Genomic DNA, 17,064 nt, shown 5'->3' with positions numbered 1-17,064 from the left:
TGAGCAGAGAACATGCTTTATTGAGAAGTAGATATACAGGAGTAGCACATTCTACCACATCAGGGGAACTGGGTTTAGCTTCTTTTCAAGAACAGCCTTCTTCCCTACCCCCACAAAAAAATCCACCCAGCCAGATAGTTTCAAGAGCATTTGTCTTCAGCTACAATATAGGAGCCAAGGACATGCGACAACAATCCTCAGTAATGCCCAAAGAGACACAAATACATTGTACTGAGATAACATTTTTAAGGGGACAAAAAGAGGCACAGCCAACCATGAGAGGGACCAGAGAACTTCTCCACACTGGGAAGGATCAGTGGTTAATAAGAAATAGCCCCTAACTACCAGTACATTGTAAATGCTTTAGTTCAGACACTACTCAATGAAAAAAAAAAATCACTGAAAGGGTCTAAATGAAATGGGCACCATATTATGCTGCCACCACTCACCCCACGCCTGTCCCCTCCCTCTTAATCATATTGGAGACAGACAGAAGACTTGTGGCTAGAGGACAGTGGTTATACTTGAAAGCCAGTTTGCAGGAGGGTTTGTTTTTTTTGGTGACGATGGTGAGGGAACAGGGGGATAAAAAAGCTTTTCTGTTCTACAAAGACAAACAGGGTGCACTTCAGAGAAGCAAACCATCCACACAGCTAGCTGGAGCTGCCATTAATGCACAGAATGTATGCCATAGGCAATCCAAGAACTGATGATACTGCATTGTAGACTTTCTGTGGCAGTTTGGACAAGGTTAACAAAAATCATTCCAAAATTAACGTTTTATTATCTTAGTATATGGAAAGAAAAGATTTCAGAAAGAAAAGCTACAATTCAAGGAAAAACTCTTTTGGGGAGAATGTCTACACTGAAATGCACTAAACTGGTAATTTTATGTGTGTAAAGGAAACCATCAGCTCCAGAAGAGGCTAAACAGATACCTGACTTAGGAAGACTGGGTAATTGACATGGTACTGTGCTAACCTGAGGGGAGCTCACTGAGGACTATTTTGTGAAAGCATATCAAATCCTGGTGCCTTGCACTATTAATCTTGACTCCTGGATAATAACATTAATGGTAACAGATGGAAATTGTGAAAGCTTCAGAATGTACAGCACCATTTACAATTTGTTATTTTAATTAAGACTGCTACATTAAGTGGGAAGCACTGCTTAAATAAGTGGCTTACTATCTCCTTGAAAATAATTGATACCTGGGACTGGGCAGTCTATCAGTCAGGTCTAATTTAAAATGCTAACATGAGTGCAATGGCAACGTGTTGGTAAACCTGTCTGGATGCACTTACACATTTTTCCCAATCAAGCATTAGACCTTGTTCAAAGGCCACAGAAGTGGTCACGTTCATTACTCAGAGGGCAAGGAGCCTTCAGGAAGGAAGAGACAGATTATAGGACACAACACAACCTCACTGGAATAAGAACGTGAGGGTAGAACCAGTGACTGGACAGGTACAGTACCAGATATCAGAACTCCTTGGGCCAGTTTTGCTAGTAGCTTCATTTGGGTCCTATACAGATCCAATCCTTGCAACCTCATTGAGGCCGAAACATAAGTTCCTCAGAACCAGCGTCTGCGGTGTGCACAAAAGGTCTGGGCCAGAACAGTACCAAGGGGAACTGATCTTCCTGGAGGGTACTGTACCAGCCAATCACAACAGCAACAGATACAACAGAGATCCCTAGGGTATTTCCTACTGCTGGGGTTCACTGGCTTCGGGAGTAGCAGGTAGTTAAGTTCCCTTAGGAGGGGTCCATTTCAAACAGCTGGGATCCATTATCTTATTGCTGTTCGATCTTTTTGCCTCTTTGGCTATCCATTCATCAATCAGATCCTGAGGAAGACAGCATGAAAGAGCAGGTTAAACCAAAGTCTTCAATAAAAGAAAACAATCCATGGGATGACAAACATGCAAGTCCAGCACTCTAAACATAATCTGCCCACTGTCTGCTTAGCACCACAAGATGATGTCACCTCACTACATAAATAGAACAGTTCGCATGGCTGTCTAGGAATCTCTGATAAACACAGATCAGGCTATCTTCAGCAGTAGGACAAGTCCTAGGAAGAAGGATATAAAGAACAGCAGAGAAAGGAGATGACTATCGTTTGGGGATTTACAATCTACTTAAGATGATCAATGTGATTCTATGTTAGAAGTAGCAGAGAAGAGTCAAAAACACAGCAGATTTCTATGCTAGTCAAGAACCAGCCTGGGAACAGACCTCAGACTTCATAAGGTACTGTGTTATCCTTTAGTATTAGAATATTCCCTCCTATAATCAACATGCAAGAAAAGCCTACATGAGGCACACTAAATATAAATTATCGTAGGTCTATGGGATATTATAATATCAGAGAGAGCTAAACTATAAGAAAGCAAAAGGGCATGTCTGATCATCAGGAAAACAAAACAAAAACACACAGCAACCTTACCTGTCTCTTTAAGACCAGGTGTTTTCCCTTCCAGTACTTGAGCATCTGAAGTGCCTGCAGAGTGCTAACAATGTCAACAGGGTTCACTGCTGTTTCCTGGCTGATTTCTGCAAGACAGTAACACAATCTATTTGAAAGAGAAGCAAAAAAATCACCTTGGTATTCCTTTAAGACTGAAGCAGCCTACCACTGCTCAGTTAAGTGACAAGTTTTATGCATAATCCCTCAATTATACTCACAAAATACTTCATGTACACCAACTTTTTAAGTTTAATACTAAAACTTATCTAGCAGGTTCAACATGGTCAACAATGATTATAGAGGCAGTGTATGTAGTATACTGTAAGGGCAGCTACTAGCCACCAGGAGTCCTTTCCTATCTGCTGTTGGTATACTTAAAGTTAAATCACTTCCATACCTGTTTCCTCATCTGTGAAACAGGAATCTCTTACAGAGAGGCAGAGATGCTTAACTGGGGGGAAACTGCTGAAAGAACCTCAGATGCCAAAGGAATGGCAAGAACTCCAACTGACGTGTACATATTCTGAATATTTTAAGCGTGGACATCTCTCTGCAATGAAACAGCTTTTGCATACTACCTTCTGAACTGAGAAAATACTGATCACTTATGCTGGATAATGGAGCAACTAAAAAGGTTGTATTCTGAATACATGGACATGAGTTACGCAGTAGTCCATGTGTCTGCTGTATGCATATCAAGATGTGCATAGGTCCATAAGTGTAACACTTTGGCCGGTGTCTCTCACATTCAGCCTCAATCTTGCATTTTATGGAGACATGTGCAGGAGCTATTTAGAATGGCATTAGCTTGAAACTGGAGCTTCAGTCTAATTGCTCATTCTTTTTCTTTTTATAAATAAAAATGAGTTTATTTAAGGATGCTTTATGAGTCTTCAAAACCAAGCCTAGGCTTAAAGATAGTTGTGGGCTCAGACAGCGGAGTAAAGCCCAACCAGTTGTATTCTAGATGTTACCACTTCCACTTCTAGCAACTTGCTTCTGAAGGAGAAAACTGACCAAACATCAGTTGCCACAGATTTGGAAAAGAGGGTGGAGAACAAGAGGCACCAAAACTTTTTGAACAAATTCACTGCAAGCTCATTTAGAACCAGACTTCACCTTTAATTGAGATCTCTTTGCCTTGGAAGTTATGCAGATAACGAAGAAGAACTTCCTTCCAGTAACTACGGTAGCTGATAAGGCCCAAGTCAGACAGAGGGCGCTCTGGGGAGCCAACTTTCTCTTCCACTTTGGACAGCAAATAGCCTGTAAGGAAAACATAACATACTTGCTCAAACACAATGAGATTTCCTTCCATCCATCACTACTATACACTATTATACCAATAATGATGCCCAAAAAGCAACACAATAAGTATTATACCAGTTCACTAAGAATTAGACTCTTGGGGATAGCAAAAGTCTCCTAAACAATGTTCTTCCATGCACCACTGGAAAAAAGCAGGCCCAAAAATCCATTCTCACTGAAACAGATCAACTGCAGCCAGTTTGCTGATGTACAGTTATTATGACATCAAGTGAATTTTGCTTACTTGCACTAATATTAGTCCCATCTGAGATATACTTGGAAAGAGCTACAAGAGGCAAACATGGAGACTTTGTTGGCCCATATTCTCTTCTAGGGGAGTGATACCACCTGCATCTGAACCATGCTATAGTGGTGCTACGCCTTCCAGCCCGCAAGCTGGATGAGGAACACAGGGCTGGTTCGCAAGGGGGATCAGTGTGTAGGGTCAGTCTATGGGCGAGATCCAGCATGCAGGCCCAGTCAGATCCAGCTGCAGGCCAGCCCTGGCCTATCTCCAGACACTGGAACCAGCCATGGACCAACCCAGCACAAAGGGCTCTGTCATTTGGCCTGTGGTGCTCTCCACAGGTTGAGAAATTTGCCAGCAGGGTCGTTGCTGCAATTAATGCTGCCACCACTTCTCTGTCACCAGATTTCTAGACCTGCGGGGAGCCCTGTGGCTCAGATGATACAGCCCTGGGGGTTGAGTACTACTGCTATAAACCCTTCCCTTGATTAGCTGTTTTTAATGCATTTGTTCAATAGACCTACCGGCAGATGTACGAGCAAAAGCATGTGCCAAAGAACTATTCTGGCAGCTTGGAGGACTGATGCAGTATGTGCAAGCTTTCCTTTAACTGATCATATCCTATAGATTTGTGCATCTCTGCTCCTGAATGTGAGACAGAACATCTGACCTCCTCAAGACAGTATGCCACAGTGCAGATGCTTTTGAAGGATTCTTCCATAATTTTCCCCCTATACTTACTAAAGTCAATGAGCATTTTGCCATAACCCTGCCTCATGTACTGAGGCATCGTCAGGATGCAAGATACATTGTAGTTGAGGAAAGAATTCTTCTCCTGGAAGCAAGAACATAGAGAAAGTCTATCAGATCCATGCAAAAGATCCATGCAAGCAACAAGTATATCATGATCAGGGCACATTGACAACATGCAGTGAACTTCTTCCTGACACCAAAGTGGCTTCAGGTTTGTTTCTTTATTAGCCATTAAACTATAACATGGCCATGAAGGTATTCTAACAAAATATCTTACAGCTTTTTGTAATTTAGCTTTGCTTCCAGGAAGAGCTCATATTTTATGCCTGCCCTTTGAAGGTTGGGATTTGCACGTAGACACGAGAGTTCATGCTGATGACCTTAGTCTTAAATCTATTCCAATTAAATATTAGTATTGTATTTCAACTAACCTTGGAGAAATATCCTATCAGGTGACAGCCAGTGTTGTCAGCTTCTGTCATGACATAGAAGAGAAAGGGTTCAACGTCATAGTAGAGAGTTTTGTGGTCCAAGAAAAGCTTTGCCAGCAGACACAGGTTTTGGCAGTAGATCTAGAAGCAAAAGGGACAGTAACATATTTGAGCTGTCAGGATGCAGCATCAATGAGAATCCCACTTTTGAATGTATGGGAATTGCAATAAAATGAAGCACATCTGTTGTTAACACATTCTCAAAACTACACCACTGAGGCATAACAACAAATACCCAAATTCTCAGTTTATAACTAAATTAGGCAGGTCCTCTGGGACAAATCAAGGGTAGCCATTTCAGAGAAACCCTGCCACTAATCAAGTCACAGCTATACCTGCTAATGCTAGTGCCCTACTCCTCCCATTCAACAGTGGAGGCTCTAACCAGCAAAAAGCTAGCATACTCTATACTCCTGTAATGCTATAATGATGTTTAGGGTAGTAGTGCTCAATCTCTGGCCCATGGGGTCACATTATCCAGCCCGTGGGCCATCCCCATGCCATTCATCCAATCTATGGGGCCAGAAGGTTGAGCATCACTGGTTTAGAGCATTCACAACTGAATAAAACCTGGACAGTGATGATCCACAGAGACCAAGCATGGAGGCTTCTTATTCATCTTCAGAAAGGGAGTCTGATCTACAACTCAAAGGCTACTCTGCCAATACTGGTACGTAAACCAGAGGACAGGGGAGAAAACTGAACCGCCACCACAAGAGAGGCGCAGACAATCATCATCAGCAAAATAATAAAATTGCCAGCACTGCAACAAAGGCCAGGACAAATTCTGGCACCCCTCTGAGTATCAAAGAGTACCATCTCCTGCTTCCCCTCAGTACAAGGCACTGACATGCACTGTGCATATGAGCGGTGATCTCCAGAATCAAGACTGATCCATCAGCACAATTAGTTACCTTGTTCTTTTTCCCATCTACTTCAAAAACTGATATGGAGCCTTTGCGATAAATTTCATCACCTGGCGGATGTTTCCACACACATTTTGCCTGCAGGAGAATGATGTTAAAGTTATGGTCATATTATATCTCCACCAGATGTTCTGAGGACAGGTAGTGTATCAATAGCTACATGCAGAATAAATGCTCTTAGCAGGAACATTCAATCCTACTCAATTACAATAAATTAGATTGCAAGCCTCAGCTTCTATTCCACAAGGGTCATCCAGCTGGCCCAGAGAGCAAGACAATGTCATAAAAATGGTCTTCCTTTCAAAACTGCAAAGCCTTCTCAACTTAGGAGGGCAGGCTATCAGATGGACTACTGAAGCACACAGGCACTTGTCTTTTGAAATGACACCAACATGAGTTCAATATCTAAGTCTCAGTAATTAGATAACTACCAACCAGGCCTTACCATGTGCCTACGTAGTATTGTCTGGCTCTTCATGTACTTGAGACAGAACTCACACATGTAGAGACGTCCCAGTCGAGCATACTCCTCTGGATAGGGAGAATGGTACCAGGTATCCAACTCATAGCGGCCAAAGGCGATTGTTTTAATCATATTACTGCCTTCTGTGATCTGGCCTTGAAGCCGCAACTTTTCCTAAATAGGGGAAGGAGTAGATTAATTAAACAGGAAAAACGCACACATGCACACAACCCACTTATTTTCCTGCTTCGGAATCTCTTTCAGAGACTCTACACAGAAGGAAGATCCCCAAGAAAAGGTTTTTGTCAAGCTAAGCTAGGGGATGGAAAATATCTAAACATGCTTCTCATGCTTGGACACTAGAAGGTTCTCCAGACCTTTACATTAGATGAGCTTACGCCAATTACATTCCATCCCTCAATAAGCATCCACTTTCTTCACCTTCTTTCAAACTCCAGTTTGCAAATCAGTTTAATCAGGAAACTTTCCTTTCATCCAATAAGGTCTTCAGAATTGACCCAAGCAGGTGCAGCTTGAATAGGGGCTGAAAAAGCAGTGTTCCAACAGTATGGTCCTCCGCTTTACATCATCTATTTCAAAGCAATATTTCTTCCTTGCCTACATGGAAAGGGGCATTTTTCGTTGTGGTTGCACATGTGCAGTTAGCTTCAAACCATCAGAATTGCTTCTGGGGTCAACTTTTGGGATGGAGGTACCCTTCAAGAGCACCTAAGGAAGCCCTTGGCAATATATTGCTATACTGGCTTTCTCCTCAGGCCTGAAAAAAATGTCTTGTATTTGAAGTAGGGGTGCACCGACGAAGATTCTTTTGGCCGATGCTGATGGTCAATTATTAACCAGGCATATCGGCCGATGCCAACTTGGTAGCTGATATGCAGCCTAGCCAGTAAGTGGGGGGGGGGGAGCAGGGGCGGGGGGAGAAGGGCACACATCAAGGCCCCCCATGGTGAGGGAAGGCATGGGGCTGGGGCTGCCCAGCTAGGGCAAGGTGGGGTGCAAGACACAGCTGCAGGTGGCATGTCCGGGGGGGGGGGAGGACACGCAGCAGGCGGGTGATGGCTCCTCCCACCACTGTGAGCACCCCAGGGGAGGCACAGGGGGCATGTGCCCCCCAGATTTCTGCGTGGGGCAAGGGTGGGCTGCCCACTGTGGACTGGGGCCAGGAGCTGTGCCAGCCTCTTCCTGGCAGTGGGGCTGGGCCAGGGTTGCAATCGGGGTGGGTGCAGGCAGGGCAGGGTGGGTGGGCAGGGGCAGTGCTGAGACGGGGGCTACAGGGTGAGTTCTAGCCCCCACCCCTGAAATTTGCTGTACCCCCCCTCCCAGTGTCACCGCCACCTCCCCAGCCCCCCTGGCCCACAACCCCCGCTGCGAGAAGGCCAGCATAGTCTCCAGCTCCGCACCGGCAGCAGGTAGCCCGCCCTTGCCCCACACAAAGCTGAGGCACATGCCCCCCTATGCCTTTCCCGAGGCTACACGCAGGGTGGGAAGCTGTCCCCTCTGCACCCCCCCACCCACCAAACAAACCACCAGCATCTCTGTCCCACACCACACTCCAGCCCCACACCGTCCCTCACCATGGGGGCCTGAGTCAGCCACCCCCTTCCCTCCTCCATGCCTCTTCCCCACCCCCCAGACTTACCAGCTGAATGCTGCTCTCCAAACTGCTGGACTTAATTCCTGGCCATGTGCATGCTGCATGCATGCACGTGACATTTATCAGTGACATTAAAAATCAGCCACATCAGCCAAAAAAAGCTGATTGCCAATAATGTCAATTTTCCTTTTATTGGTACCGAAATGATATGGACTGATATATCGGTGTGCCTCCAATCTGAAGGTTTAAGTCTTCCAATTATGCAGTTGGTCCAATAAAAGTTATTACCCAAACAAATTCTTGCCTCTTGCATAATTCCTGGACCATCACAATTATACTATCACTCTAACACTACCTTATAAATCTAGGGATCTTAAGGCAAACTCCACTCCACAACAGCAGCGTACTGTCAGGCTGGTCTATGACACAGCATTTAAAATCTCTCACTTGGATCAATTCTTAGCTCTGCTTTCCGTGTATGAAGCTGCTGACCATTCTGCCCAGGGGTACATTGATTCTTAACATGATGAAAGCTGAGAACAAGCACTTGTTAAATAGAACTGGCACCAATTCATTCCCTCTCCTCAGAGTTATTGCAGCATCCAATATTAGAGATGCACAGCTCCAGCTGTACTCTGGGCAAACTCATTGAATGTCTGACACCTCTGACTTCCCTATATTTGTTGAAACTAGATACAGGCAGAATCATTCCTGGTGTATCTTCAATTACTTGGTTCTTAGCTTTCATCCTGTATTCTACTGAACAACATGGGTTGTGAATGACAGATTTCCTATTCTTGTGAACTTTCATTTTATTAGCACTCCAGGCCCCAGGGATGTTCAGCTCTCTGAACAAAGGCACCTGCTTTCAGACATGCTAAGGGTTATGAGTCTTACCAGGTCCTCAGAGGCTCGTGCTTGTGCTCTTCGGAAAAGCTCTAGGTCATATTCACTGGTCAAGTTTTCCAATAGGGGTTCCCTGGTGTTGCCGTATGTTTGCCTGTGTTCCTAAAATAATCACATATTAGGACCTTGGAGGGAAGAAGGGGGAGGGAGGAAAATGGAGGAGGAAAAGAGGAAGAAAAAAGAAATCTACACCAACATAAGGCTGTTGGCTTTTACAGCCTTGTTAGCTCAGCAGCCCATTGATTTGTTTCATTCCAGATGAAAGGAAACTAGAGTAAATGGTCCTATACCATGTACTTCTCTTTCTGCTCCTTGCTCAGTCCAGAATTCCTTTTCTTCCTCAGCTCTGCTACTTTCTCTTTGTATCGTAGCTGTCTCTCTGTTGGTGCCTGGAAAAAACAGAAGAGTTGGCATAAGTTCCCCAACTTTTCAGCACCTGTGTCATCACACCTCAGTCTTAACATGAAAAGCTGTATCTTGTCTCCTGTTACTTGTATCATGTAGATAAGTGTTCACTCCAAAAGAACTCCAACATGTTAAAAACAGACTCATCTGCATTTGAACCCAAGTCTCCTGAGCTAATAAAGTATAATCTCACAGAAACACCTCTTTTCATTCTGTAAAAGGCAAACTGATCTATGCATTGTTACAGAAATATACCTATCCTTTATTTCAGGGCTGTCCAACTAGCAAGGACTTAAATTGTGGCACCTGTCCAGCTGCTGATTCTTCCACCACTCTGGCTGCATAGCAGTCAGAATATCCAGGCTCCCAGTCTTTCCTCCAGCTGCTGCTTCCTCCTGTCAGTACCCTAGGAATCTGTGTTAGAAGCTGGTGGTGAGTCTGGGGCAAGCAACACAGCAAAGGGTTGGGGGGGAGAGGGGTTCCAAGTGTATGGTGTAGTGGTGGGATGCCTGTGCAGCAATCATGGGCATGCAGTACAGCAGGGGGTAGGCAGAGTGCAGACATGCAAGTGCACTGGAGGGAAGGGGAGTGGGGTATGTTCTGTGGCTCACCCTGGTGCAGCACACAGAGCACGATGTAGCCCCAGCCACTTTGAACCTGGAAAGCCCTGCCTTATTTCACAACACAAATACAAAATAAATGCTCAGGACAGCAATAAGTTCTTCTAGACACTTCTTAACTGACACTGGCTGACATTTGCCATAACTCTCATAGCCTTCCACTTTCCATGTGCTTACCAGCAACTCAAGATTTGGACTGCTCCAATGACTTGTTCATGACCAAACAAACTGCAGGTGATGAGTAACAGAGTACTAAGACCCAGCACAAAAGCCAATTTCAAAAGAAGAACATTAGTACTTGTCACAAAAGCCCAAAGCCCCAGTCTAAGGTTCGTCCCTTTACATGGCCAGCCATCACTACAGAGTGAATGCCTACCTGGTGTCTGGTGGCATGCCTATTGTTGTCATCCTGTCTGTGAGCTAGCATCCTCTCTTCAATCTGTTTATCCCGACTCTGCGCTCTCACCTGGAAATTTGAACATAACTAGTATCACAACAAACTGCTCTAAAAGCATATAAGCCTTTTTGATTTCCTTTTTGAATTTCAGATCACAGAATGCAGTTAACAGATACAGTGACACTTGGAGCACAACAAATTTTAAGTTTAGTTCCAAGTCATAAACAGGTCTAAACATTTTATAGTATGGGAGCAGAAGGGCAACAGAAGTTGAAGGGATGTTACCTTGCACTCATCTGCAGAGAGATTATGATACAGTGGGCATCCTGATATGGAAAAGTGTCTCTCATGCTTCCCTGTCAGGTGTCCTGTGGAGAATCAGAAAAAAAACCTCTCAGCTTCTAAGTCAACAAAAAAACCAAAGACAGCATAGCATGTGCCTGCCTTTCAAAAAAAGGGCTAACTAAATACATCATCCTTATAAGAGGATAAGACAAATCACATGCTTTGTGATAACTCATAAGGGGCCAAGATGGAGGCTCTTCTTACTCAAACCCCAAATCTACGTGCCCCTCCTCAACTGGACTGATATACTATTGGCTTGTATCAACTTTCCTCCAAGTATTGTGCTTCTGATAGTGATTGGTAGCTTAACTGAAGAACTCAACCTTTTCCCCAAATCCCTATATTAATGACCCATCTACCTGCTGATGGATCATTCTGTCTTTGAATTACACTCCTTTCACATCTCTTCTCCTTGTTCTTTTGTCTCCCCAACTGCATGCAAGAATGCCACAGAATTTACAAGGATTGAAACAAAAAGTTCCACTGATTTGCTGCCCAGAATATTGCATGATGCCAGCAAAACAGCTTAAGTGATTCATCTCTGACAACAGAAGAACAAAGCTCACCAACACTATCCTGCCTTAGTTTTAACTGGCAGAGACTACTTCAGGTTAGTAAGGTGTTTTCAGACTCCCTAGCTCACTCAATTGCTTAAGTGAGATGTAGCAAGGGGCAACTGGTGTTCTTGTACTTGGGAACTTAAGCAAGATTGAAAACTTTTGCCACATAGTCCAAAGAAACATCAGGTGACAAGACTTTGGATTTCAACTGCTGACTTTACAGTTAGACTTCAACACGTTGACCTTCCGAAGTCAGCTCTCCATAGAATTCAGCAATAAATTCAGGGCTTTTTAACAGCGATACAGCATGAGAGAAGCAGTTCACTGATCTGGATGCAGAAGGAGATGCTTGGAAAAAACAAAAAATGAGCCTATTGTGTTGTCCTATGATGTCATCAATCTGTCTCTCCATCCTCACAACCCCAACTGCTCCTGGCCAAAAAACATCCCTGAAAGCATGTACCTGTTGTTGTATTCCATTCCCAGTAAAACCCATGATGTTCAAATATGCAACTCCACCCAGTGAAACGCAGGCTACCAATCTCAACAGCAGGAAGGGAAAGAAGACTTCTCTTGGACAAGGATTTACCTAGAGAGTTACAGCCAGGAGTAGGACACTTCATGTTGAAGTTGTAGCTTTCATGAAAGCGGCGGCGTTTGGGGCGGTGAGAAAGGTCACTTCCAGAATCCTTCATGGACATATCCTTGGCAATGCTCTCATCATGGGACACATTGGGACTGGAAATATCGATGTCTGACTCTGAAGAAGGGGCATTCCCAGTTGGGGTGCGAGGGGGAGATTCATCGTGATCTGCCGCATTTTTAGTGTCTGAATAAAAGATGAGATGTTACAAATTTTGCACAAATGGAAATTTACAAAGAAATATCTTACGTGAATTCAGACAACACACTCATAACTCAAACCTACACGCTTAGGAAACTGCCCCCAACCCTCACAGACAAGGCACAAAGCTTATGGAATATCTTTAGGCACTTAAAGCCATACCTCCCCTCCCTCCATACCTCTATCAGAAAAGTCCACCACTTGTTCAGTTTCTGATCCAGAAGAGCGAGTTTGTCGGAGTGGGTATTTTTTTGGAGTCACGGGAGTGGGCTGTTGTTGGCTGCGTGTCACCCTCCTGGTAGAATATACAGGCTCCTCTGTCCCAAATGATGGTGGATTCCGAACAGGGCTGGAATCTAAGTGAACAACAGTTAATCCAATTGTCAGCTTCATTCAGGGCAACCACCATGAGTCACAGATCTCTCTCTCATCTGATCCCAAAGTCAAGTTCTTGGTACTATAGGTCTGGGTCTTATCAAATAATATATGACAGCTTGATGCCAACCACAGTCCTCACCTCCACACCGCAGGTGTATCTACTGGCATTGAGATTGGTTTCATTATTCCGAGCCACATTCTTTGACAATTTTACAGCCACTAAGACCTACTAACAGTCTGAAGAATGAAGGACCAAAATCAAGCTACTCTGAACTCCCGTTATTTATCCAGAACTTACTAAACAATTCCAATTCAGCAGGTCTGAATGAGAATCAATACTGTTTAGACTGGCTTTGCGTGTACTACAGCTGCTTTTGGCACGTCAGTATCTGACACCCTGTATGTAGTCTTGAACTGTTACCACTTGGGAGTTGATAACAAATTATTTTAAAAAGTGCTTCTCTTTTGCTGAAAAACAGGGATGCCTCAGATGCTAATCAAAAATAACTTTATTTTCTAAAAAACTCTGGTCAAGAACTACAAGAATTTCTTACCTGGAAGAAAACTGTCTGAAAAATTCTCTTAGCAAAGCCTACAGATAAAACAAGGGAATCAGAAGATCTTACCCCTTTGTTGCCATTTCTCTTTTTAGACAAACAGATGGAATTTAATTTCTACAGTAATTACTATCAGCCAAGAAAATTTCTCAGATCAAGAAAATGAGGAGGTGGAAAAGCACAACAACCCCTCTTTAACAATCTGGATGTCAAAACGTAAAAACATGCAACATGGACTCGAATGACAATATGCTGGATACATACTGTTGTACAACAAACTCCACCGATATGAAAACATCTCATACCCATAACACAACCATCCAAATTTCATATTTGTACAGCCTAAAAGCCCTCAACTATCCACATTTTACTTTTGGTTTAGTTATTTGGGGACTTTAGTGACAAACACAGTCTATAAGAGCCAAGTGATTTTACCAGGCTACGTTTTTAGAGAAAAGGCCTAAAGGTACAGTTTTCAGGACTGGAGTTACAGTGAAGTTTTAGCAGAAAATGGACTCCAAAGCATGATTAGCTGCTCAGAGGTTTCGAAAATTAGGTTTTCAAATAAACAAGTTATTTATAAAAATAACCAAAAGGTGGCTTCAGAGATTTATCACACGTGCTTCATGCAAATATTTTGCGCTTCTGCATAACAACTGTCAACAGTCTCTAAACACTTCAAAAATTAAACATCACAAAGCCTCTATCATGTAGATAGTATTCATTATGCACTAAGGAACTCTAGTAAGAAAGCCTACAAGACCTTCTAAAGGTCTCAGAAAATGAGTAGCAAAGCTAAGCATAGAACCAATGGTTCAGTTCCCACCCCCTTTAACTACCGTAAACCAGGACACAGGAATCCTGACTTCCAACCCCAGTTTAAAATGCTAGATTATGCTGCCTAATTTAGATAATGCTTCACTGCAATGTCTTTGTACCTCACCCTAGTATTATTATACTCAACGAGAAAAAAAAAACAAACAGCAAATGAAGGTTAGCCAAATTGAAGGAACAGATTCCCTAAAATGTATTTAAGCATATCAAGCTGAGAACATAGAGACAGTTCGCCAAGTGTCATTTGGGGGATGTAGAAGAAAGGCATTACCTTGCGAGCTCTGACTCAGCCTGGCTGAGGAACGAGTCACACGGGCAGATCGCCGAGATGTGCCATCGCTTTCAGAGCTGTCTGTATGCTCAGGATCAGTAGAGAAATCGGAGTCTTCAGTGCCATCTGAACTACTGCCAGCGTTCCTCTGCAGCACCACATTAGCAAGAGAACAGTTAAGACTTCAATACTACTCCTGCTAACACAAGAACGTTTGGGGCCTGAATGTTATAGAACAGATTCAAACTTTTTGCAGGCAGATCGTTTTGGAGAAAAGCCTCCCTTCAGTATGAGAAACACAAGCTGAGGGGAAGTGGCACCAGTAACTCCAGACTTCTGCAAACTTGTCCAATACAAACAGGTTGCACCAGTGTCATTGGAAGGAAGTCTTGTGAACTGTCAAGGCACTAGTTGCCTCACTTGAAATGAAAACCTGGGACAGCCTGGGAGTAGCACCTCCCCTGGGCCTGGGAAAGCCCCGCTCTGTCCTGGCACAGACAGGCAGGTGGGTGCACCACAGTGAAGGCAAGGCAGATGCTGATCTGCAAAGAGAGGACAGGACAAGCCCAGGACTAGGAGCTGGGAACAAGTCACTGCTGCCCTTGTCCCGCTGGGGCAGGGGCCAGGCAGGCCAGAGGAGCCTGGCTGGGCTGGGACAGGGAGGGAGAGAGAAGGCTGCGGCAGCCCAGGCGACAGGGGGCGCCCTGCTGGGAGGGCGGGTGCCCTCGCCGCTTTGTTTTGCGCCCGCGGCTGTAGATCTGCCTCCCTCCCTCTACATCAACCAATCACCATCAGAGAGGGGAGGGGCCGAGAGGAATCTCCTCCAATAAGAATTCCCATAGAGGCGAGGCGCGGCTCTAAGGCGTGACTGACGGGCTGCCCCAGCCTATCAGCTAGAACCTCGCTTCCCACAGAAACATCCATTCGGGGCGGCTGGGGGAAGGGAACACAAGAAACAAGGCACGCGCGGGAGGTATTCGTGGGGGCGGGGAGTGGCAGCCGCGCCGGCCAATCAGCGCCCAGCTAGGCCATTAGGCGAAGCCAAACACACGCAGGTCCTTCGTTCTCTTGTCCAATCGGAACCGCAAGGAGGTGGAACAAGCCTCCGCCGGGGGGAGGGAGAAAGGTAACCGTTGGGGGGAGATGACTGACAGCAATGTTAGCCAATCGGGACCCAGCGAGCGCCAGCGGGAGCCATTCAGGGAGCAAGAGAGGCGGGTGCAGGGGGCTGAAGGCCGCTCTTTTCCCCCGGTTTTTGTGCCTCTGGGGGAAAGTTCGCTGGGGGCGGGAACGGGAGCAAGCCCCCGCGAGGTCCCTGCCCCCTCCCCGAGAACCTCTCCCGCCCCCGCGGCCTCCCTCACCTTCCTGCGCGGCATCCTCGGCGGGGGCGGAGCCAGCGAGGGCGCCTGGTCTCCAGCGCCTCCGGCCCGAGAAGCGGCGGCGGCCGCCGTGGTGGTGCCGGCGGGCTCCGTGGTGACAGCCGTGTCTCCTGCTCTCTGTCCCCGACAGCCAGTGGCGCGCCAGCCCGCGCTCCGCGGCCGCCAGCAACCCCCGCTCCCCGCTGGGTCCCTCACGCTTCCGCCGGGGCACGGGTCACACCCCCGTCACGTGACGCGCACTGAGCCTCACGCCAGCGGGCGCCGCCATCTTGGGCTTGGACAGGTGTCCGGCTCCACGGCAACGACGCTGCAGCGGCCATCTTGGTTCGGGGCACTGCCGTTTCCGAGGGGACGGGAGGCGGCCGTGGTTCTGAGAACGAGGCGACTGACGGGGCCTACTGAAGGCGTAGGCGGCCATCTTGGGTTCGGGCAGGATGTTGACCCGTGAGTCTGGGAGCTGTGCTGGGCGAGGGCAAGCTTAGCTTGGCTCTAGGCGGCCATCTTGTATTCTGGCGGAAGTGTTCCCCCTCCCCCATCTGGTGCCCTCCCTCAGTTAGAGGCAGTGAGCGGTTTCCTCAGGCGATTCCCTCTTCCCAGAGCAGCCAGCGGCCTGTGTGCGTGGAGGGCACCGGAACCTGCACCGAGGGGCTCGTGCGGCCTCGAAGAGCCGCGGGTGAGTGCGGGCGGTTCCCCGGGAGACGGGAAGCGGAAGGCGCTGTCCCGGCATTTTTGTGGGCAGTGCGGGCCGCGCCCTCTTGCTTCCTGATCACATGCTGCTCGGGGTAGGTGCGGGTCCCTGGCTGGAAGAGCAGCAGGGTCCCTGCTGCTGCCTTCCCCGCCGGGCGGTGAGCGGTGTGGGGCAGGGGCTGCCCAGCCTTGTCAGGTCTCTAAACATGACATTATGGTATCGGGAGCTCAAAAACGATCGTATTTGCTGAAAAATATGCGAATATATCTACAAAAGCATGCAAATAAGCCTTATTATTGACTTTATATTGTTCGTTGTAACTCACCAGTGAGTGAGTGAGAACTGGGTCATCAGAGTTGAAGTGTTTCTTTATTTTGAGGCTTGGCATTTTGGCTCAGATCAAGCAGAGACCTGTTCTTACTGCTTTTCAGCCTCTTGAAGGCTCAGATCAAGTGTAGCCTATGCTTATCTAGGAAAATTCCATGATCAACATGGTGGCTTCCTAGTCACTCCTGGGGAAAACCACTCTGCTGGCATGGGATAGTACCTGCATAGGTCATGCATAATTAACCTTGGCTTTATGCCCACTTCATGGAAATGGGGG

At 46.1% G+C, this 17,064-nt stretch overlaps 1 protein-coding gene across 1 annotated transcript; it reads right to left on the bottom strand.

Annotated features, from left to right (window-relative positions):
* On the bottom strand, positions 1–16,053 carry KAT7 (lysine acetyltransferase 7). The gene is made up of 15 exons (XM_006276687.4): positions 15,755–16,053; positions 14,394–14,541; positions 12,533–12,709; positions 12,099–12,338; positions 10,890–10,972; positions 10,584–10,673; positions 9,473–9,571; positions 9,174–9,284; positions 6,644–6,835; positions 6,187–6,276; positions 5,213–5,353; positions 4,770–4,863; positions 3,593–3,739; positions 2,453–2,559; positions 1–1,850 (listed from the first exon to the last, which is right to left on the bottom strand). The coding sequence occupies exons 1-15, from the start codon at positions 15,767–15,769 to the stop codon at positions 1,749–1,751; spliced, it is 1,836 nt and encodes a 611-aa protein (XP_006276749.1). The 5' UTR covers positions 15,770–16,053; the 3' UTR covers positions 1–1,748.
* Positions 16,054–17,064: the final 1,011 nt, after the last annotated feature.

The sequence above is a fragment of the Alligator mississippiensis genome, chromosome 4 (genome assembly GCF_030867095.1).
Source record: "Alligator mississippiensis isolate rAllMis1 chromosome 4, rAllMis1, whole genome shotgun sequence".
In the NCBI taxonomy this organism is placed as follows: Eukaryota; Metazoa; Chordata; order Crocodylia; family Alligatoridae; genus Alligator; species Alligator mississippiensis.
Note: the sequence above shows the minus strand (reverse complement) of the source record. Positions and strands in the feature narration are given on the sequence as shown.

Coding starts and splice junctions, on each gene's coding strand:
- KAT7 (XM_006276687.4), bottom strand. Junction 12,339..12,532: donor GGTGGACTTTTCTGATAGAG/GTATGGAGGGAG, acceptor TCTTTTATTCAG/ACACTAAAAATGCGGCAGAT. Junction 2,560..3,592: donor CAAAGAGATCTCAATTAAAG/GTGAAGTCTGGT, acceptor ACTGTCTTGCAG/AAATCAGCCAGGAAACAGCA.